The sequence below is a fragment of the Malania oleifera genome, chromosome 9, assembly GCF_029873635.1.
Source record: "Malania oleifera isolate guangnan ecotype guangnan chromosome 9, ASM2987363v1, whole genome shotgun sequence".
NCBI classification, from domain to species: Eukaryota; Viridiplantae; Streptophyta; class Magnoliopsida; order Santalales; family Ximeniaceae; genus Malania; species Malania oleifera.
The window spans coordinates 52504967-52529581 of record NC_080425.1 but is presented as its reverse complement, the minus strand read 5'-3'; the positions used below and the strand labels follow the sequence as shown (position 1 = coordinate 52529581).

General features: G+C 35.2%; 1 protein-coding gene across 1 annotated transcript; it reads right to left on the bottom strand.

Annotated features, from left to right (window-relative positions):
- Positions 1-1403: 1403 nt before the first annotated feature.
- On the bottom strand, positions 1404-24145 carry LOC131163746 (disease resistance protein At4g27190-like). Its single transcript, XM_058120454.1, has 2 exons — positions 23780-24145; positions 1404-3428 (listed from the first exon to the last, which is right to left on the bottom strand). The coding sequence occupies exons 1-2, from the start codon at positions 24060-24062 to the stop codon at positions 1792-1794; spliced, it is 1920 nt and encodes a 639-aa protein (XP_057976437.1). The 5' UTR covers positions 24063-24145; the 3' UTR covers positions 1404-1791.
- Between the last annotated feature and the right edge of the window lie 470 nt (positions 24146-24615).

Genomic DNA, 24615 nt, shown 5'->3' with positions numbered 1-24615 from the left:
GGGGCTTGTTTGTTGTATTTGTGTATTCTATAGGCATAGTTGTCAAATCAAGATTCAAATTGTGAATCAAAACCCCAGTTTTATGAATAGAAAATTGAGAATCGAATTGAATCATTAGATTCACTAGCAAGCTTAATAACCAAAACAATTCTATTCTTTAATTTTATTTTTTTATTTTTATTTTAATTAACTTTTCACTTGGAAGCATGCATTTTAATATTTTGATTTAGAAAAAATACAAAATAAAATTGTATAGAGGTTTTTGTTTTTTTATTTTTTTTTCCAAATCCACAATCTCAAAATTCATGCTTCCCAAACACTACCTAAAGGTATTGTGATGATTTGAATGATTAGCGCATCGTTGTAAACCTTAACTATCAAAACAAATGCATCGTCAGGGTTGGAATGGTTCCAAGCTTAGAAACTTCTCAACATTTAGTAGTTCAGCTTCTCTGAACAATTAATTAGACCATCAAGGTGTAAGAGACTTAGAAAAAGTTTCTTTTCCCTACCTTTTGATTTCTAGTTATTTCTTCTTCTCCAAATAATTTATCTCCCCGTACTTTCATCTTCTTATACCTTATTTTGCCTTCTCACTCCACTTATAAATATCTTCAAGAAGAAGAAAGAATGAACAAGTTCAAGAAAAGGGTTTAAAGGCTTTGACGAGTAGAATTCAATATTTTAAAGAAATACAAAATCGAGCACAAGTATGGTCGGATTGCTGAAAAAAGGATGTCACGACAATAATTTCACCCGATTCAACAACTATCTCAAGTCAAGGAAGGGTTCAAGAGGAGAGCTCTAGACGGGTAGGATCCTAATTTGAAAACCTATGAGAACCTAGCAGTAGCATTATTAATGCTCAAATCTTAATTAGATGGTCATGATACTCCAAAATTGTAAATGTTTATGGTTAGATGATAATCTTGATTTGTAAGATATTTAAAATCAATCTCTCTCTCTCTCTTATATATATATATATATATATATATATATTCTAAGGGTTTAAGAGCACTCAACTTATTTACAAAATTAACAAAGTGTCTCTCTATCCTTCTTCCTTTTAACACAAAAGTCTCTTACCAAATTTATTTTTTAAATCTATGTGTACTCTTAACTTATTTATCAAGAAAACGAGCTGCTTCTCTATCCTTTTTACTTTTTAACACAAAGGCTTTATTTCACTTATTTTCTTAATAATACTATTTTTAATATATTAGCTGTAAACATTCAATGTGAATAGAAAAATTAATATTTGAAATAAAATTTCATTTCAAGTGAATTTATTCCCGTACAACATGTATGCAGTGACTAATATATGAAACAATTATGCAAGAATAATGGAGGTGTTAGCAATAATATATGAAACGAGGATCAAACCAAAAGTTCAAAACAATCTGAAAAATCACGTCCACATCCAAACCATTTATTATGTGATAGAAGCTGATCGATAGTATATAGGCACACACATTTAGAAATCATGCGACACTGAAAGATGCCAGACTTAGTTTATACATTCCAGAACCGGTTCTTATTTCTTAATAATCAGCTATAAACTCGTAAGGTAAGGTCTCGGTTCTAATCTTTGCGAGTCCACAGCCACCATCTAATGCTGCTTGCATGGCTCAAGCTCCATGCTTTGGATATTGATTTACTCTACAATGAACTCTATTACAGGGACAGTAAGCCACTTGAAACAACTTCTTCTCCACGCTAATGGGCCCTCATGACATTTGATCATCTAGAAGTATGCTAGACGCTCCCTCAATTCATGGGTACGAGAATTAATCATGTGGCTTTATCTTCGATTATGTCGAGGGGTGATTTAATTGGGATAAATATAGCAGCCAAACATTCTGGCCGGCAAATTTCCCACTCCAGTGCTTCCCACCAGTGTCTCTCACCCTTGATGGTCTTCAACTTTCTGCTAGACAATTCTCCATGTGAAAAACTCTTGAGCTTTGGGCAGTCATAAATGCTCATCCATTCTAACTCTGGTGCAATGCGTAGGCCACCAGATAGATTAGTCAATTCCGGTGTGAAATGAAGTGATATCTTTTTCAACTTTGGAAGTAAATAATATGATTTTAAGCATTGGAATTTCTCCTCCGCAGGGTCTTCCCAGGTTACTAAGCTTTTTATGGCTGGACAATCTTCAACTATGAGTTCTTGCAAGTTGCTGAAAACAAAAAGCAACACCCATGTGAAAATGGTAGCCAACTGTGGACACGTACGCAAGTTTAAGGATTTCAAATGTGAAAAACACCTAGTCTGCACTGGCCCCGCCCATATGGTTCTTAAATTTTTCATGTAGTAAATATTTAAGTATTCTAGTGATTCAAGCCCAATTCTAGCTTCTCCAAGGATATCTTTTCCATCTATGATCGCTTGAATCTCATTACATTCCCCTAGTATACAACATTTCAGACGCTTCATATTTTCAATCCCAAATTCAGACAACTTCTTAGCAGTTACATGGCGATCTAGGTGAAATGCTGTTGCATGTCCAAGCACCTTTCTAATTTCTTCTCCAGGGATTCCCTCACCGTATACATATGTTAAGCATCTCCGCCATCGCTTTAGCTCAAATTCAACATCATGGAGGAGTCGAGATATGATCCGTTTGACATGATGACCAACAATAACTCTGAATTGAACCAATGGATTTCGGGATACTAGTAACTTCGATGTAAACTTCCATTGCAACATCCCCAGTAGTTCCACCTTCGGAAAGTAGAATTTGAGAAATCTTAGTCTCTCCAAGCAGCAAATTTCTTCCATTACATTTTCCACAATTATGTGCCATCGCTCATCATCTGGATTCACATCTATACATAATTCTTCTAATTTACAGAGAGATGATATGACCCAGCGAGGAATGATTGTTCTTGACTGCTCACTTTTCCTGCCACAGTTCATATATCCATAGAATGAGACTTTCAAGCATTTGAGTTTTGTCAAATTTCTAATTTCTCCAGGTAGATCTTTAATCTCTGTCCCTTCAAGATCAAGTACCTCAAGATGCTTAAGCTCTCCAACTTTTGGCGATAGCACCATAAAACTCTCACAGTCATTTAAATAGAGTTCTTTGAGGCTGACCAGCCCAAATAGCGACAGTGGCAATGACTTAATACCAGTCTTGGACAAGTTGAGGAGTTGGAGGGCAGGCATGTGTTGAAAAAATGCAGAAGGAATGGTTCGCAATTTGTAGTTTCCTTGTAGGACCAATTTTGAAAGCTTTGGGCATCTTGGGTTCTCAGTTAATGTTGACAATTCACTATTCACCAAGTGGACCTCCACGGTTCTCTCCCACTCATCATCATTCGGTGGCATTAATTCTTCACCACTTTGCTCAATACGCAGTCCAGCTTCTTGCACAGTCACTTTTCTCTCACTCATCGAATGTCCAGATGACCCATGCATCCCTGGAACAAATGGATGTGAGGGAAGCCATTGATTGTGCACTAGAAGAATTTAGATATTAGAAAGAAAAACAAGCATGAGATACATATAATGTTACAAATTAAAACCCAAACTAGTATTGCAATAAAATTCTTCCATCCATGTGAAGAATCATAGGTGTACAAGAACTAATTAATATACATGAACAGGTTACATCAATTTTCCTCTTAACAAATATTGGTGTTTTGCCAATATATATTGATTCATGCATTGATTTATGTATAAGTGATGCTATATGCGCAAAACAAGTTCACATCTTCAGCTCTTCCATAGCAAAGTCAATTTCATAATCACCTTTTCATTGTATAAAATTCACAAAAATCTTTTATTTGTAAAGCATTTTCCAAAATGCATAACCATTCTTCTATTCTTCAACATATGAAGTAGATAAAGAGTTTTTTTAATTCGTGGCCAAAGGGCTTCCAAGCTGTGCGCCATTGTAAGTTCATCTGCTCACCGTCAAATTCTTATGTTTGCATCCAATAGGTGTATAAGGTCTCCAAGCTAGGTTAATATATTGTAAGGTATTGATATAGGACAAGAAGCAAGACCTTGGGAAGATCCTTGCTAGAGAATAATTAAGAGTTGGGTAAAGGGATTGCTGAGTTTAGTTAGTAGTTTATTATGTGTTTAGTTTAATTAGTTAGCATTATGTGTATTTGGGGGCTTGTTTATAATATTTCTATATTCTAGGAGTGCAAAAAAAAAAAAATTAGCGGGAGGGGTTAAACATATTAACTTTAACTTCTTGAATTTGAATGAAAAAAATTCCTATTTTCCGTCTATTTATTTCTTTCCATTTATAATTATAAATATTTACTTTTTTTTTTTACTACTATTACTTTTTTAACACTTCTTCTTCTTCTTCTTCTTTCTTCTCTGTCCTTTCTCTTTACCCTCTCTTGCCTTCTAATTCATACTCTGTAATTCTGCCTCTCTGTTTTAATCTCCTTGTACTTCTCTATCTCCTCATCTCCTTCTTCTCTTCCTCTATATATCTCCAATAATTCCCTTGGTTCTCTACTTTTCTCAAATCTCTTGCCTTTTTTGTTTCTGATATGATCTCCCTCTTTTCTATTCTGATTATTTCTTTCTTTCTTCCTCCTCCCTTCTTCTCCCTTCTTCTATCTTCTTTCTCATCTCTTCTTCGTTCTATACTTCTACCTCACTCCTATATCTCTCTTATTCCAATTCCTGGTTCTCTGTTTTGAAATTTTTGTGAAAAAAAAAAAAAAAAAAAACATTGCAGCTTTGAACAATTTCCAAAATCCCAGTCGTGTCCCCAAATCTTTGAACAACACTTGTCAGAATCGTCTGCAACTGCCAAATCACAAGAAATTGATTTCAGCCATGAGAAATTGGTGTTTTCTCTTGAGATTTTGATCTGCACAAGAAATTGATTTCAGCCATGAGAAATTGGTGTTTTCTCTTGAGATTTTGATTTGCAGCATGACATTTGGTTCCCAACTTGATATATTTGGTATGATTATTTGCTACAAGAAGTGAGAAATTCTCCCATCTTGTGAATTTTCAAGGTGAATTTGTTTCATTTCAGCATGACACTCAAGATCTAAGGAGAACTGAGGATAGTTCTTGAAAATTGGGAGTCAAGTTTATGGTATTGCACTACTGGATTGAGTATTGTGAGAAGGTGTGTTAAGAACTTTTGGTGATAATAGTGATATATAGTTGGAGTATAAGTATAAATCCAAAAATATCGTGACAAATTATTTTGCAAAGAAATGCCATCTATAATACCTTGGGCATAATTTCAAGTTTTTCCACACATTTCTCAAGTGTCGAGGGGATGTATGCAATTCGTCATTGATAGAAGATGTCCACTGAATGTGGTTCTAGAAATGGAGTCACTCATATGCAACTTCATCCGGAATCTCACCCAAAGCTTTGTGAGATATCTTGGATTGATAACACTACCATACATGTTTGTGAAAGATGTTTGGCTTCTATCCAAGTGAGTAACTATTTTGACAATGTTTGGTGTGGGATCATACCTATGAAGATTGGCCATGTACTCCTTGATCCTCTTTGGTTGGATGATTTGGGTATGACTTGATCACATGAGAAAACATCTATAATGGTAAGAAGATCATCTTGAAGCCCACATTACCAATCAACCAAGACAAAGAATCTTCCAAAGTTACTCAACTTGAAGACACTACTAGCAAGGCAAGCAAATGTGTTTGAAGACATTCAAAGTCTTACATTCTTGCTGTTAAGACTGTCATCCCTGATGTGTTTATTGATGCCAACTCTCGGTTCAAGTCTATGACGCTACCAAAGGATAGTGGTTTCTTGTATCACTTGAGCACTGGCTTTCAAAGAATCTTAGTTTGCTTCTCACTTCTGATCCTCTAGTATTTCAAAATTTGAGACCAACTTTTTTATAGCTAGGGGAGAGTTGATGTAGGACAAGAAGCAAGACGTTGGGAAGATCCTTGTTGGAGAATAATTAGGAAGAGTTGAGTCAAGGAATTATTAAATTTATTTAGCAGTTTATTTTATATGTAGTTTAATTAGTATAGTATTTGGGGGCTTGTTCGTAGTATTTGTGTATTCTATAAGCATAGTTGTCAAATCAAGATTCAAATTGTGAATCAGAACCCTAGTTTTATAAATGTAGAATTGAGAATCGAATCGAATCAAATCATTAGATTCAGTGCAAAATTTGAGAAGTTGATTCCTAATGACTTGCACATATGTAAAACAAGTAAAATAGTAAAATGCATTGAAATATCAACAAATATGGATCATTCATGTTGATAATTGGAATGGCGCTTACCTTTGTAGAAGTGTTGTAGGTCTAAATCCTACCATGATCCATTTAACTCGTACAAATATGATGATCTAACCATTCAACATCTATCAAGTATCAAGTTAAACTAGTTTCTATGAAACAATAACACTTGTTATGTGACTCAAAACTAAAGCCCTAAGTGTAAGAGTTCAAAATACACTACAAAGTATGATAATGAAAAAAAAAAATTAAAATTGAACTTCATGCTTATGGTGTAAGTTTACATGTTTTCTTTTTCTTTTATTTTTTTTTTTTTTAAAAAAAGTCCAATAAGGAGAGGAAACAAGAAAAACTTATTGAAAAATTGAAATTTATGATTTTTAATGAAATGAATCAATAAAAAACAATAAAATTTGAACTTTATGGTGTACTGGTGTGTATTATGAAAATTCATTTTTAGTGCATGGGCTAGCTCTAATAACTAAAACAAGAGGAGAAAGTAAATTAAAAAAAAACATAAAAAAACTTACTAAAATATAAAAACTAATGAAAATCAGATCTTTAAATCTAGAGGAGGGGACCAACCAAAAGATCACCCACCTAGTTGACTTTGGTTTTCTTCTTAAAATAGATTTCCTTTTATAACTCTAGTTTTCTTCTAATCTTATCTAATGTCAGAAAGAAGAGGTGTAGAATGAGAGGGCCAACAAACTTCTTTTTCCCCTTTTGGAGGACAAAACTCATGTAAATAGCAAATAGAGAGCCACCATGAAAAAAACAAAAAACAAAAAAAGGTTAAAAAATATTTAAGTTGGGTTTTAGAGGAGTTGCATCTAAATCTTACGATTTGAGTCACTAATTCACCATGTGAATCATACAATTCACCTTGATTTACTGCCGTCTGCAATTCTCCCATGCGATTTGAACTGATTTATGCCTTTCTCAATACGAATCGGATGCTTCAAATTGAGAATCGTATGATTCTAATAACTATGTCTATGGGTATGTGTTGGGATACAGAATGGCTGAAAATACTTCTCTACTTTCTCATTGAAAGATGTACAAATATTTATATAGAGAAAAGGAATATGAAAAAGAATAAAATTGTTACAGGTGGTTGTATAGAAATAGAAAAAAGGAAAAACCAATTACGAAAAGGAATAACAGATTCGGAGCCTTAAGATTCCTCCACGCCAGCTGTTTGTAAAAAGTCCTCCGTGAGGGTAGCTATGTTGAGTAGCTTGATACGCCCCTTCGAGTCCAACGGTGTATCTTTTGAACCGAAGGAATTTTTCAGCAACTAATGGTTTCATGAAGACATCGGCAATTTGATCATTGGAGCTAATGAATGAGACTTTAATTGAGTTAGCAGCGACCCTATCTTGAACAAAACGATAATCAATGTCCATGTGTTTTGTTCTTGAGTGATATACAAGATTAGCTGAGAGGTACGTCACCCCTAGGTTGTCACACCATAAAGTAGGGGCTTGAGAAAGCCTGATGCCAAGTTCACACAACAGTGTATGTAACCAAATGAGTTCAGCTGCTGAGGAAGCTATTGATTTGTACTCGGCTTCTGTTGAAGATCTAGCAATAGTTTGTTGCTTTTTGGAGCTCCAAGAAATGAGGTGTTTGCCAAGGTAGATGCAAAAGCCTCCCGTGGAACGATGATTATCTAGACAACACCACCCCCCCCCCCCCCCCAATTGGCATTCGAGTAAGCTTGAAGAGTGAGACTTGAATTGGATGCAAAAAATAGACCATCGTGGCTTTCAAATATTTGAGTATGCTCGTCACGACACTCCAATGAGGTTCTTTGGAGGAACGCGTGAATTGACAAACCTTATTGACTGAGTCAGAGATATTTGGTCTTATAACTGAGAGATATTGCAAGCCTCCCAAAATGCTACTGTAGAGATCTAGAAAATATAATAATTAAAATAAATAGGGAAAAAGGAAGAAGGTTGTGCCCAAACCGTCGACGGTTTCATGGGGAAGTAGGGAAATCATTGATGGTTTTGTGTTTACCACAGTAGGGTAACAAGATAAATGGTTAAAAAGGTTTGGTTAAAGACCAAACCGTCAACGGTTTTTGTGACACCTTAAAAAACCGTCAACGATTTTATCGGGCAGTGTTGAAGTTATAAAATCTTGCTAGCTTCATTTGGTTATAAGAATTTATTTCCTCTCCCTCTCCCTCTCTTTCTAAACCCACGAACATCCTCCCCTTCTCTCTACAATTCTACTCTGAATTAAGCCCGAATCGATGATCAAAAACCACTACAAGGATCAGGGATCGATTCTCTACAAGTTCACCAGAGCAGAATTGTGATTTGAGGAGTTCAGACACCATCCCAAAATTGAGGTAAGGATGTAGTTTGAGTGTTTATTGGTGGTTTATTTGATTTATTGGATATATAGGCTTAAAATGTGAATATGATAATTATTCTGGGAATTTAGTTGATTGACTGGGGAATATATGTGTAATTTCGAGGTTTTGAAATCACGAACGCTGCAAGTGTGAGATAGAAAAAAATAGTAAACAAATTTCAGTTAGTCAGGTAAGGGAAATATGTTATGCCAGTTAAAATAGAGATTTTTATCAGTAAAATATTATATATATATATATATATATATAATTATATGTTATTGGGTTATGATTTTTGAATAATTCATAATATGAGAATGTGGGTTTGAAATTATGTGATTTCAGGACAAATACTACAACTTATAAATCATTTTTATAAAGCATAAAAAATACAGATTATAGTACATGAGATTTATTTATTTAATTGTATGGCATGAGAAATATTAGTCTAGCACAAAGTTTCATACAACTTTTATAGAACTATGATTTACATTATTATAGAGATATGATTTGCAGTTATTATAGAAAGTGATTTGCAATTATTATAAAGATAAGATTTACAGTTAATAAAGTGCTATGATTTTTATAGTGTTTTATAGAACCATGATTATACAGTGCTTTACATAATCATGATATACAGATTATATAACCATGACACATAGAAATATAGTTTATATAGATATACAGTTATTATAGCATTATGATTAATATAGTGAATTACAAAATCATGGTTAATACAGTTGATACAGAATCATGGTAAAATAGATAAATATTATATAGAAATAGTATTACATAGTATCAGACACTGATCGACCAGAGCAGCTTACAGAGCATGGTACCGTAACTAACACAGTATAGTTAGTGCACTCATATGTCTCAGATAGAGTATGGTGTTGGATGTCAATGCCCAAGGAGAGTAAAGGGCTCCCTGGCATCCAAACCAGGTGGAGCAGGCCTTTCGTGCTACAAATATACATAGTTTGACTAGCACTGGTAGGCCAGCCGTTGTTTAGTCCAGCCTACGAACTGCACAACTCTGTCATGAGAGGTTAAATCATGACACACAGTTATCCATCCAGGAAAGTTTTCATAGTTATGTACATATATAGTATTTAGAGAAAACAAAGATTACATATTATAGATAGAAGTATAATTGAATAGATAACTTAGAAACTATGTACTTTAAATGACATAGATGTGGGTTATTGTACAGATACTTTTAATGATATCTCATTTACAGTTTAATTAAAGGTTATGTTATGTGTATAATATCATCTGTCACACACTGGTAATAACATATTTCTTCTTACTGAGAGGTGTCTCACCTTAGTATTATAAACATTTTAGGTAACCTAGATAGACGAACAGGGTCGTGTTAGTGATAGAGGAGGAGGCTGAGTTGATATAGATTTGGGGTGAGTTTTGGGCTAAGTAGTAGGGTTAACTAGCCCTCAGCATTTTAGGATTATTGGAAAGGTTGTATATGTATATATGAGTGGATGTGTTAGTACTGTGGTATTGTGAAATTTGGTTTATGGTTTGGATGTATATGTTTTTCGCTGTGTAGGTAGTATGCATAGAATGCACAGGTTACCACAACACCCACTTTGGGCCCATGATGATGATATGATTATATTTACAGAATATCAAAGTTATGTTATATAGCTTGACAGTGTTTATAAGGAAAAAGAAAAAAACAAAATGATATGAATTTTGGGGTTGCTACAAGTTTGGTATCAGAGCCTAGGTTGCTAGGTTCTATAGACTTTAGTGTATAACGGAAAACAATACCAGAGTATAGGAATGAAATGTGGATGAGGGTAGAAATGAGTAGACTAGGATTTTGGAAAATTTAATGCGAGGGATCAAGATGCGAATTTAGGGATTTGTCTCATGGTTTGGAGGTAGGAATTTCAGGGTGGTTTCAGTGATTTTCCTGGGGTGACAATTTCTAGAAAATCATAATAAACTATCGTCGATTCCTATTTTCGAATGGTAAGATTGAACCTTAAATAAGTTAATGGGTGGTATAAGGATATTTTAGTTAGATTAATTTAAGAGTTGTATTATGAAGTCCGAATTCTTAGATTATTCTTGTGTTATTGCTGGATGGACCCAAGAAATAGCAGTGTACATGGCAGTGGTAATGGCGGCATAGGGCCATCCAGTATGGGAGGCAATGACTCTGAATAGGTGCTGCGCAGTGTGGCATAACAAATAATGGCAGAAATTGCTCAGAACAGCAAAGAACAGGGCTACCCACTGACTGATCAGGGCAGCATGATCCAACAATTCACTGACATGAATCCTCCGGCGTTTTCAGGAGGAACTGATCCTGTAGTTGTCGAAAATTGGATGCAGGAGATTAAGAAAACACTGTCGGTGCTGCATTGTACTGATGAACATAGGGTCCTATATACTACATATAAGTTGATAGGTGCGATTAAGAGATGGTGGACAACCGTGAAGTTGCTTGAGGAATAGAGACCCGTACTAGTGGCCATGACTTGGAACCAATTCAAGGAAATATTATTTGATCGTTATTATCCTGCCACCATTAGAGAAGCTAAGGTAGCAGAATTTCTGAATCTGATAGAGGGGCAACTAGCAGACTAGCAATATGTAGCAAAGTTTATCGAGCTGTCATGTTTTACTCCCTACATCATCTCAGATAAGGCTAAGAAGGTGAGAATGTTTGAAAGGGGTTTGAGGCAAGAAATCTATAAACGGGTGGTAGTTCTTAAGGTGAAGGATTTCTCCGAATTGGTGGACAGGGTCACAGTGGCAGAGGAAAGTAGCTAGAGGGACGAGGGGACACCGAGTCAGAGAAAGAGGCCCATGCCTCCAGGATTCTAGGAAAGGTCCAGCAGGGGCCTTTGGAGGGGAGACAGATATGGCAGAGCTCAAAGACAGGAAAGGGGAGGTCATGGGTACCATGGCAAGCAGACATGCCCTATTTGCCGCAAATGCGATAGAAGACATATGGGAGAATGCTTGTTGGGAAACAATGTTTGCTATAGATGTAGAAAACCTAGACACATAGCGCAGGAATGTTGTTGGCCACCGAACAGTGCACCAGCCCCTAGACAGATTCGAGGACATAACCAGGCACCCATGGGTGGCAACCAGCAGAGGAACGCAACCCTGGTTAGGGTTTATGCATTGATGCCGGGAGATGCAGAGGCTGCAGGCAATGTCATGACAGGTATTATTATTGTTTTATCATAAAAGCTATTATTTTATTTGACTCAGAAACCACCCATTCGTTCGTGTCATTGGAGTATGTCAAGTTGACTAGAGTTGAGACACAGTTGCTAAATACTGATTTGTTAGTAGCCACGCCAACCGGATCAGCAGTGAGATGTAGAAAGGTGCTTAAAAACTATCTAGTGGACATTCAAGAGAAAATATTACCAGCTAATTTTGTGGTATTAGACATGTAGAGATTCGATATGATATTGGGTATGAACTTATTGGAAACTAACTACGCTAGCATTAATTGCCATCAAAAAGAGGTGATCTTCAGACCCTTGGGAGAGTAGGAATTTAGATTTTTGGGATCGCGTTGCACACCTCACCACAGTTAGTGTCAGCCATTCAAGCCAGGAGGCTACTCTAGGATGGTTGCCAGGGGTATGTAGCTTATATAAAAGAGATGCTAGAGGAAGAATTGAAACTTATTGATATTCCAGTAGTCAAGGAATTTTCAGATGTATTTCTAGAAGAGTTACCTAATTTACCACCAGATCCGGATTGAGTTTGCCATGGATTTACTTTCGAGAACAGCATCGATATCTAAAGCACCCTACAGAATGGCCCTAGTCGAGTTAACAGAGCTGAAAGACCAGTTGCCAGAGTAGTTAGATAAAGGATTTATTAGACCTAGCGTGTCGCCCTGGGGAATGCCAATGTTGTTTATAAAGAAGAAAGACAGAACGCTAAGAATGTGCATCGATTATAGGGAGATAAATAAAGTGACGATCAAGAATAAGTATCCCCTTACTAAAATTGATGATTTATTTGATCTGTTATGGGGAACCCAGGTCTACTCCAAGATTGATCTTCGATCAGGATACCATCAGGTGAAAATTAAAATAGAGGATATTTTGAAGATAGCATTCAGAACCAGATATGGCCACTATGAATTTATAGTTATGCCATTTGGTTTGACTAATGCACCCGCAATGTTTATGGACTTGATAAATCGGGTATTCCATCAGTACTTGGATCAGTTTGTTGTCATCTTTAGATGATATACTGGTCTATTCAAAGAGTTTTGAAGAGCACGAAGATCATCTGAGGCTAGGACTGCAGGTACTAAGAGGAAAGAAGTTATACGCTAAGTTCAAGAAATGTGAGTTTTGGTTTAGGCAAGTCACTTTCCTCGGACATGTGATCTCCGGGGATGACATATCAATAGATCCAAGAAAGATAGAAATGGTGGTGAATTTGATGAGACCGGAAAATGTTTAGGAGATCAGAAGTTTCCTAGGTCTGATGGGGTACTACCGGCGTTTTGTGGATGATTTTTCCAGATTATCGGGTCCACTAACACAGATCACAAGGAAAAATGTGAAATTTGAATGGACTGACAAGTGTGAGCAGAGCTTCCAAGAGTTGAAACAACGACTTGTCACTACACTGGTGTTATCTATTCCATCAAGGGAGGATGAATTTATTATATACAGTGACGCATCCCAGGACTCAGGTGTGTGTTGATGCAACACAGGAGGGTTATTGCATACGCTTCTCAGCAAATCAAGGAGTGTTGACCTTATAGGTCACACCCAATTTAGATTATAACAAATACTCTTGGTACTAATAGGTCACACTCGAACCTCTAAAAGTTGAATTTTTGACTGTGTCACCTCAGGTCAGGCAGCCGAACCTTGCGAGTTAAAATATTTTTTACCAAATTTTTAAATGGGGTAAAATGGGTTAATATTCTTAATAGTCTTTTAAACAAATTTAATTATACCCATTGTGTCCCCAACAGTAAAAAATTCCTCCTTACCTATATATACCCATTCATTTATCATAATTAGCAAGGATTAGCAAACTTGATTAGGGCAAAATTCTCTCAACATTAAAAACCCTATATTAGCCAAATACTACTTCCAAATAGTCACATACCCCTCATTCTTGATTTCTCTAAGCATTATGAGTATTTTCTAAGGTTATTGTGCTTGATCTCTGTGGCTAGAACTCTCAGTTACATTATTGTTTGATTGATTTTCTGTGAGAGTTTAGCATTAAAGTTCTTCCACTGATTTCATTTGATAAATCTAGTATGGAAAGACTTTGAGGGTTGTGGTTCTTGCATTGTTGTTGCAAGATTCCTAAACCTAGATTTTGTGTGCAAAAACCCCTTTCAAATAGCTAGTACTTAAAACAACTCCATTATGCTTTGAACATTAGAATATTTTATTGAGTTTGTTTGGTTGAACTTGCTTAGCATATTTTGAAACCCTAATATGATTTTGTGTTATTAACATAGTGTGTTTCAAATATTGCTTGAATATACACTCTACATCTGAACTAAAAATCTATATGTGATTGAATGTTTAGCACACATTAGAGCACTGAGCATATTTACATATCATTCGTGCTTGCATTATTGACTGAGCTATATTGGTGCATACACCTGCTTGTCTAGAAGTGAATTCCGTGTACACATTTTATACAAATTGGTTGTATTCCAGGCGCGGACCTAAAGAGGGAGACTAGCCCTATAGAATAGTCTCAGATTGGCTTAGACCCGATTAGGAAGCTAGGTGCGCTTTTTTGTTAAGGCGTGTTGGTTGAGGTCAACCCCTTGAATTGACCAGGTTGTATTAGGTGCCGCTCCACCCGTTTAAGTGAGCATTATAGTGGTAATCCTTGTGCTGGTGTGGCCAAGGCGAGGACGTAGGCACAGTTGGCTGAACCCTGATAACATATCGTGCATGTTCTTTACATTTTCGTACTTTGCCTTTATTGCACATGTATGTTTATTTGTTGATTGTGTATACTGACCCTAGTTTGTATTCCACTGTTGATAAAACCAGTTAACCTAGGCGATAAAATTTTAAATACTCAATTCACCCCCCTCTTAGGGTTGCACCAAATCTATCAAGGAGTATGAAAGGAATTACCCGATATATGATTTAGAACTGGCTGCAGTGGTGTACGCTTTAAAGATTTGGAGACATTATCTATATGGACGAAAATGTGAGATATTTATTGATCATAAAAGTCTGAAATACTTTTTCACCCAAAAGGAGTTGAATATGAGGCAGAGGAGATGACTGAAACTTATTAAGGATTACGACTGCATCATGAGTTACCACTTGGGAAAAGTAAACATGGTGGCTGATGCTTTGAGTCGGAAATCAATGGGAGCAGCACTATCAGTAATGGTTATTCAACATCCGATTCAGATGAAATTGGAGAGACTCGGTATGGAGTTGGTAGAGGGTGAGCACCGGACATTTATTGCCAACTTGGTACTACAGTTTACCCTGCAGGAGAGGATTAAAGTTGCTCAAAGGAATGATGCAGAATTAAAAGAACTGATGGATAAAGTGCCAGATGGACAGGGAGCAGAGTTTAATATTTCAGATGATAGAGCTCTGAGATTCCGTACTAGGTTGTATGTACCTATAGATGCTGAAATTAAGAGGACTATGCTAGAGGAGGCTCATAGATCCCTTTACACAGTGCATCCTAGAAGCACTAAGATGTATTGGGACCTCCGAGAGTCATTTTGGTGGGGTGGCATGAAGAGGGAGATAGCTGCGTTTGTGGAGCAGTGTTTAATATGCCAGTAGGTAAAAGCTGAGTACCAAAGACTGGTGGGACAGTTGCAGCCACTCCACATCCCTGAGTGAATATGAGATTATATCCCTATGGATTTCGTTATAGGATTACTGTCGGTGTTGCATAGGCAGAACACCATTTGGGTGATTGTAGACCGGCTGTCGAAGACTGCTCATTTTCTCCCTATTAAAGTTAACTAGTCCATGAGCAGGCTGGAGAATTATATATTTAGGAGATAGTTTGACTCTATGGTGTGTCGGTATCTATAGTCTCAGACCGAGACCCACATTTCACATCACAGTTTTAGAGAAGTTTGCAGGAAGCTTTGGGGTCTCAACTATCATTCAGTGTAGTATTTCATCCTCAAACTAATGGGCATATGGAGAGGATGATCCACATACTAGAAGATATGCTACCAGTATTTGTGCTGAACTTCAGGGGTAGTTGGACCCACTTTATGCTGTTGATTGAGTTTGCGTATAATAACAGCTACTGGACCAGCATTGGGATGACACCCTACGAGGCATTATATGGTAGATATCGTTCTCCTCTATACTGAAATGAAGTGGGTGAAAGGTGAGTTTTGGAGCCAGAGTTGGCGCAGCAGACATATAATAAAGTTCGACATATTAGAGACAAAATTAGTGTAGCCCAGAGTCAGCAGAAAAGCTAAGCAAATACTTGCTACCAAAAATTGAAGTTTGAAGTAGGAGACCATGTGTTCCTGAAAGTAACACCGATGAAAGGAGTTATGAGATTTATGAGGAAGGTTAAGCTAAACCCAAGGTACATTGGCCCATTTGAAATACTTGAGAGAGTGGGTCTAGTTGCCTACGTATTAGCTTTACAACCAGCACTATCCAGGATTCATGACGTATTCCATGTATCTATGCGGAGGAAATACGTCTCAATTCCCTCCCATGTGATCAGCTATGAGGAGTTGGGGCTTAGAGATACTTTAACATATGAAGAAATACCAGTGCAAATTCTGGATAGGAAGGAACAAGAGTTGCACAACAAGAAAATTCCACTAGTGAAGGTATTGTGGAGGAATAATGTAGTGGAAGAAGTTTCGTGAGAGCTAGAGAAGAAGATACGATAGATGTACCCACATCTATTCAGTGGGGATCAACATTAGTCAGAAAAAGTAATAGTTTAGGTAAGGTAAGTATTGTTTCTATTTTTATTTTATACAGTGCATGGTAATATATGTATAAATTGTGTTTTGGGTTACAAGATATTGAAAGTTAAGGTGTAGTCCCAATAGGGGGTGAATTGGGTTATTAAAAATTTTAGTTGTTTTTTTTTTTTTTTGAATTCTTAACTTCTTGTTAATTTATCAAACACACAACAAAAACTTAATTAAATAATCAATCCATAAACCAACACCACAAGTAAACAAACCTTGAACAATCCAACAACCAATCAACAACTAAAGTAATCAATAACAAAATACCCAATCAAGATAGCTTTTTGGCAATTTTCATCTTTTACAAGAACTCAAGGTATTTGGTTGTATGTAGCCCTATGAATATATGTAAGCCTTGTGGTTAATGAAATTTATTTGCACTCTTTTAACTAAGATTTCCTTAAATGATTAAACAACGTACTCCCTTTTGGGTTTGTGCAAAAGTTTAATCAAAATGTACTTTCTTAAATTAAAAGTCTTCTTTAATTTCAGCTTTTTTTTTTTAGCAACCTGCACTTTGCATACACACAACACAATGTATATATACGCTGAAAATAAAGAGATGAGTAAGACAGACACCGAGATTTTTACGAGGTTCAGCTTATCTCTAGCCTATGTCCTCACCTTAAGTCAATACTACCAAAAGATTCCACTAGAACACTCCTTTTTTAGAGAAGCAAACCGTTACAAACTCCTCCTTAAGGGTAGAGCCCCCTCTCCAAGCGATACCTCACACTTGGTCACTCCTTCAATAGGCTAGAGCAACGCCTCTCCAAGCGATATCCCATGTTTGGTACAAGAATCCAACAACCTGGATTGTCAACTCACTACAAGGAAACAAGAAACAATCCTTGTGTACAATAACATTCTCACAAGAGCATATTAGTACAATTTAAAGCACTATATACTTCAATATTCAAATATCAAAGGAAATAAGATTGAAGCTCAAGAGAATTTGTCACCGGGATCTTCTCTAGATGAGAATTAGCAACTCAGAAGCATAGAGATCAGAGAAGTTTGATTCGGCACTTCAGAATTCTCAGAAAATTAGTATTGCAAGAGTGAAAGCAAGAGAGAGCTTTGAGATAGCAAGTGTGCTTTCAGCTTTGAAACAGATTTTGAATTTCTTAGTGTGTTTGATTTGCTAAAATCATCTATTTATAGGCACTTAAAAGTATTTTCGTGTTGATCAAGATTACTTGGAGTATTTCTCAAGTTTTCAAAAAATTTGCGGCCCAAGAAATCTTAATTTGAATTTTAAAACATTTAAAATTTCTAACCGTTAACAATCTTCAGTAGACTGAAGTGTCGAGTTTAGTCTTCTAAAGTACTTTAAAACATTGAAAAATTTAGTCTAGAAATAAGGTTAGACGACTAGGGTGAAGAGTTCAGTCTTCTGAGTGTGTACTGCCTCTTTTTTATTCCAACAGGAAATTCTTCAACAGAATGAACTTATTCTTCAGTCTTCTGAGGAAATTCTTCAGTAGATTGAAATTAAACTTCAATCTTTTGAGGAAATTCTTTAATGTTCTAGAATTGCACTTCAATCTTCTGGGCAGTCACTTTTTTGGTTTTTTAATTTAGTTTTCAAAAGTTATTTTTGCTCTCTTACTTTGATTACTTATAAAACTCTTTCTGAGATTTTAAATAAGGTCTCTAAGTCCATAATTAACTCCTAAAGAGTTTCAACATATTTCCATAAGATATTTTAATATGAAGTACTTACAATATGGTCTTAAAGTCTAAAACTCTAAGCTTGAAGTTTTCCATGGTATATTGCTTTGTGTCCTCTTTTGACTTGAGCTTGAGTCAGTTTTAGATTTCTACACACTTTACTCACGTTGATGTTGCTTTAACTATCTTTGGATCTCTTTGAATTAATGCCTTAATATTCTTTAAATTTCATTTGATTATCTTTCTTTGTAATATAAGCTTTCAATGATTCTTGTGAGCACTTGACCTTATATTTCACATACTTGAATCGTGAAATATCATCACTTAACCAAATATGTTGAGTTCCTCTAATTTATTATCATCAATGTAGACACCCTTTTTTTACCCTAACCAAATAGAACAAGGGGTCTCCTCTTATTATTTTCATTATTATTATTATTATTATTACCTTATTATTATTATTATTATTATTATTATTATTATTATTATTATTATTGCTATTTATATTATTTATTATTTTTTCTATTATTATTATTATTTTCCTATTTTATTATTAGTACTTTATTATTATTACTATTATTTTTCTATTATTATTATTATTATTATTATTATTATTATTATTGCTATTATTATTTTGTTACTCTTATTATTATTATTATTATTATTATTATTATTATTATTATTATTAGTTGTATTAGGGTTGGAGGAGAAAGCCTATATATAGGCTTATTCACTCACGGCCAAGGAAAGGGGGGGGGGGGGGGGGGGGGGGGGCGGCCCAGCCGAGGGCGCACGGTGCTAAAGCAAAAAAAAAAAAAAAAAACCTCGCCTCTCTTCTGACTCTCTCGTCCTCTCTCTTGCTGCAACGGCAGCAGCCTATCCCGATTCCCCACGGCCTCAATCTTATACACACCTCGCTCCACCATCAAATCTCCAATCGTCTCTGCCCTCTGGTTGTCGCACATCCAGCCTCCCTCATCGTCACCGACCGACGTTTTCGTACCAGCAACGAATCGTCCTCCGCCGTCTCCAGCCGGCCACGCTCAACCCGGCAGCCACCACAGCTCCGGCCACTCTCACGCAACAAGCCGAGCAGCTGTCTGTTGCTTCTCTCGGCCACTCGCAGCGACGCCCAGCCACACCAGACTGAATCAGCGCCGACAGGCATCCTAACTCCGGTCATCAACTCCGATAACAACCCAACTTCCGCCGCCTGTTTTCCCACGCAGCAAGCCACCACGCTGCTCTCCGCCAACCTCGCGGCTAGCCTCGGCTCCAACCATCGTCTCCGGCGTTCCTCCGTCACACCCACAACCTCACACACACCTCTGTAAGTCCCTTTGCTCGTGCACACTACAACATAGTCCGGCCGTTTAAACACACACAAACACACGCACCCACTGCGAACACACACATGTATGTTTTTTTTTTTCTTTTTTATCACACATCTTTGTTTATTTTAATATATTCTAAGATATTGAATTGGTTGTATATTCTTGCAAGCATACATGTATGTGTGTGTATATATATATATATATATGTAGATAGGTTCATTCAAGTTTGGATTTTTATTGTGTTTGCCATATATTTTAAATACTGAATATTATTATTATTTTTAAGTTATAGTATTTAACGATTGTTGTTCATGTGTGTGCAGGACCTTTCTTATTTTTATCGTATTTTATTTTTAATGTTTTTACTTTATTTTGTTATTATTTGTAGAAGTCTTATTAACTTGTCTCAATATTTAAAGTTTAAATTTTTTTTGACATATAATATTGTTTGGGAATATCTTTATATAATATTTGTTAAAATTTAGGCTCATATCTTTTTGTAGAGTTTTCATTATTAATGTATGTTCAAGTTTAATTACTTTGAGTTTTTATATTTATTGGTGTTACATGTAAGCGTATATGTGTGCATATTTAAAGCAGTTATTGTTGTTGTATATCCAAGAATTCATGATTAGGGTTTTTGTTGTTATATTCATATGGTGAGTTTTTATTATTGTTATGGCTATCTTAACTGTTTGATTTTCATATTTAGAGTTATTTTTGTTATTATTGAATGTTTAATGTTTGTGTATTTAGGGTAGTCTTCATCGTTGTACTTATTTAATTATGAGCATTGTTGTTTGATATTTACATACTTAGGGCTTTTGTTATTGTACGTCATACTTAATGTTCATGCGTAGTGTTATTATTATTGGACATATTTAGTGTTTATTTTATATTTGGCATATTAATATTTAGGATTGTACATCAATTTTCGATTCGATTTACTTCTATTTCCCATTTAGTAGTCATATTAAATATTTACATGTTAGTATTTAAATTGTTGCCATAATTTCGCCGCCTGCTTACCCTTGTGTAATTACCTGCTAACCTTAGGACTACTTGGTTTCCATAATTTGATGAGTTGATTGTTTCCTTAGTTTTGGTAATATTGTTTCTATATGTATTAAGTATATCATTGATTGTGTGTTCATATTAAGGTAAGTGTCTTTTAGTTAAAATATGCATATTATTTTTATCACTATTTTAATAATATTATTATTCTTACTATTATTATTATTATTATTGTATTACTTATTATTACTGCTAATAGTACTATTATCATTATTATTACTATTAATATTTATTATTATTATTATTATTATCATTTTTGGTATTGTTATCATTATGGTATTAATCATTATATTATTACTATTAATATTAGTATTCTTATTACTATTATTATTTATTAATATTATCATCATTATCATTATTAGTATTATTATTACTATTGTTAATATTTTTTGTTATTTGGTCTTATATGTACTAGAGTATTTATTTTTATGAAAATATTTTCTTAATTTTATTCCTATGATTTTAATGCTAGGATATGAGCTTTCGGGCTTCACGTACCCTTAGTTCTGAGGGAATATATATATATATATATATATATATATATATATTTGTATTATTTATTTATCCATTTATTTATTTATACTGCGTGTATATTTGTAAATCTACTAATAGAGGGGTAATTTGAAAGACTTATTAGATTAACTTAAGAATAATTCCGAATTAATTAGGTACCGTTCGTAAGAACGAACGCACAGAGAGTACTCATACCTTCCCCTTGCGTAACCGAACTCTCGAGCCCAACTCTGGTAACATAGACTCATTCTACCCTTAATAAGGTAGTAATCACGTGTTCTAACCACACTAAAAGGTTAGTGGCGACTTCGACATTCCTTATTTTTCATGAAAATTACAAAACTTATTTTTATTTCACCGTCCAGGGCACACGCGCATCGGGACGTCGCGACAATCAAAACAAGATTTTAATCCTTATAAAGCCAACAATCTTCCCATTTTTTATGATGACAAATAAGGAGTAAAAAATTAAGTAAGCCTTAAAAAAACTCCCCCCTTACAATAAGCATCAACTTAACAATATTTGCAATATCAAGATCAATTTCAATATTAATTTCAATATCATGCTCATATATCAAAATCACATCATTCAAGATCAAGATCATATCATTTAAGATCAAATATTTTCATAGTTGAGCCAATATACATGCTTAGGTATGCAGTATCATGCTCAATTTTTGCCCAAAATTTCTCCCCCTCTTGACATCAATCAAAAAGAGTAAGATATGAAGAAATGATCATTTATTAATAAGGAGGGGGAGACCAAATGACTCTCGGTTTTGGAAATCAATTATGGCCACAATTCCAGAAGTTATGGATAATGTTAAAATTTTGATGAGAGGTGGGAACTCATCTTTTTGGTTCGTCAGGTGACTGTTATCAGGCCTGTTATCTGTGAGCACTGAGGATATTTTGAACAAGAAACTGTATATTAAGGATTGCTGGCTAAATAATAATTGGAACTCTGATTTAGTACGAGAATTGGTTGGTGCTGATAAAACAAGGGAAATTTTGCAACAGGTGCCAGCGGGTAAAAGTGGGCAGGATATTTTTGTCTAGAAGTTTGCTCCGGATGGTTATTTTTCTACAAAAACGGCTTGGGAGGCAGTGAGGAGCAGAAGTGAAATTTTTTTGTGGAATGACTGGTTTTGACATTCTTTATTGCCTAGAAGAATCTCAATGTGTTTGTGGAGAGCCTAATTCAGATGCTTGACTGTAGATGATAGAATTCAGACTAAAGGAATATCGATGGCTTCAGCTTGTGATTGTTGCGTTTAGAGAAGTCAGGAAAACATTGATCATATTCTTTCTTTAGGAGAGGTGGCTTCAGAGGTTTGGCGTCAGGCTAGTGTGGCATTGGGGATTCCTTTCCTACGATCGCTTTCTTGGAAAAATAAAATGACAAATTGGTTCTACTATACAAAAAAATCGTCTATTAAAGGTATTTTAATCGAGTTGATTCCATGTTTGATTACGTGGTGCCTCTGGAATCGAAGATGTAAAGTTAAAATGGAAGGAGTTTATCAAAGTGCAAAATCATATGTAGAGAAGTGTCGGTTAGTTTATTACTGAGAGCACTATTTTTTTTTTCAAAAATTGAAGAAGTTGGACATTAATATTTTGAATGTGTTTCAAATTAAGCATCAGGGAGTTTGCGATAGGTCTGGAAAAATTATTTTATGAGTTAAACTTTCAGTAGGGTGAGTAAAGATTAATTGTGATAGGAGTTGTAGGGGCAATCCGGGTACTTCAGGAGGTGGAATAATTATTCGGAATTGACATGGCATGGTAAAAGCGGTTTTTTCAAGTTATTTTCGCAATGGTACTAATAATAGTGTGGAATTAAAAACAATCAGGGAAGGAATTTGTTTGTGTAAATGTTTGTATTATGTTAATGTGATTATTGAAAGTGACTCGCGAATTGTAGTTGATTGGTTTCAAAAAGGTAGATGTACTTTGTGATATCTTTGAGAATTTTGGAAGGAGCTCGGAATGAATGTTATGGTGATGCATCAATATAGGGAAGGCAATAGTGCGACTGATTTTCTTACTAAAGAAGGAGAAATGGGAAAGAATGTAATCTACAAAGAACAATACCTTCTACTACGTTATCTGAAAGGTATCTTTTAGATGAATATGTTGAGTCTTGTTTCCGTTCGTCGTTAGTTCATCTCTAGAGTTTCGTTTGGTGTATTTCGTTTTGTTTTTGGTTGTTTTTATGTTTTTATCTCCTTAATTAGTTATGTTTAATTTTGTTTGTCTTAGTTTGGTTTGTTTTAACTTGTAACCACGGTATTTCTTAACCAAAAGTGAGGGTGTATTAATAAATAAATGGAGGTGCCACCCACTTTTAGCACCAAAAAAAAAAAACCATAAGCAAAAGTATAAATCTAGTGAAGGCTTAAAACAAAAACTTTGTTTCTACCTTCTCATCATCAGAAACTTCACCATTGTCCAAAGAATTGTCTTCTAATATTTTAAAGGCGGGGAATAATTAGTTACAAATGAAGCAATTGACTTGTAGTTCATCAAATTGTCAGTAGTGCTACTCAACATTAGAATAAAAGAAAAAAAAAATTCCATCTACTTTCATTTTAATTTATTCTTACCTTGTCTAGCGCCTGTTGAAGATCCATTAGAATGATCATGCTCACCCTGGTAAGTAATTAAAGTCCTCCCATCAAGCAAGTGTACTAATCGCTTTTTTGCACGGCATTTAGGCAAAAATGAACACCTGTAATAGCTACATTCCTTTCCCCGAAGAATTTGTTTTTTGCCATAGCATCGCCAAGGGTAGCCATCATCATCTTGAAAACACGATATATTGGATGTATGCACTAAGAGGGAATTGATTTCTTCTTGTTTGGATTTTTCTTCATCCGCAGGCAGCATATATGTCTATGTGGATGTATATATTAATGGAGTGATTCTTTCCTTATGCTTGCTCTCCCCTGCAATTTCTACTTGCACAATTTAATTGCTTAATTTGTAAGTGACTGATTATATAACCAAAAAAAAAAAAAAAAATCAACTTCACGTCATCCCCAATTTTCCACAAACGTAGAGTCTCCGCCGGTCCAAGTCATCGGCAGTACAAGCGCAAGTTTGTTTTTCCACACGGCAAGCGCGAGACAGCAAGACGAGGAGCAGTCGCACACAAATGTTTGTGAAACCGGTTAATTACAAGTAGTTATACAAAAAAAAAATTATATTGTTGATATAAATAAATAAAAATATAAGTATTTTATGAGTAAGAATTACTATTCCCAATTTTCATTGTGGGAATGTCTCATCCTTTCCTATTACGAAATAATTAAGAATATATAAGAAATAATTACTCCCTTAATTCTCAAATTTAAAATACATTTCATCTTATTTCGAGAAATAACTATATTCTCGAACCAAAATTTCCAAAATCTCTATACCTTCCAAGTTTTATAATTTT

Bases quoted from the DNA above. Each gene is read 5' to 3' on its own strand.
- LOC131163746 (XM_058120454.1), bottom strand. From the start codon at position 24,062: ATGCTGCCTGCGGATGAAGAAAAATCCAAACAAGAAGAAATCAATTCC. The intron at 3,429-23,779 runs GTAAGAATAAAT...CATTTGTTCCAG, and splicing joins TTCAACAGGCGCTAGACAAG to GGATGCATGGGTCATCTGGA.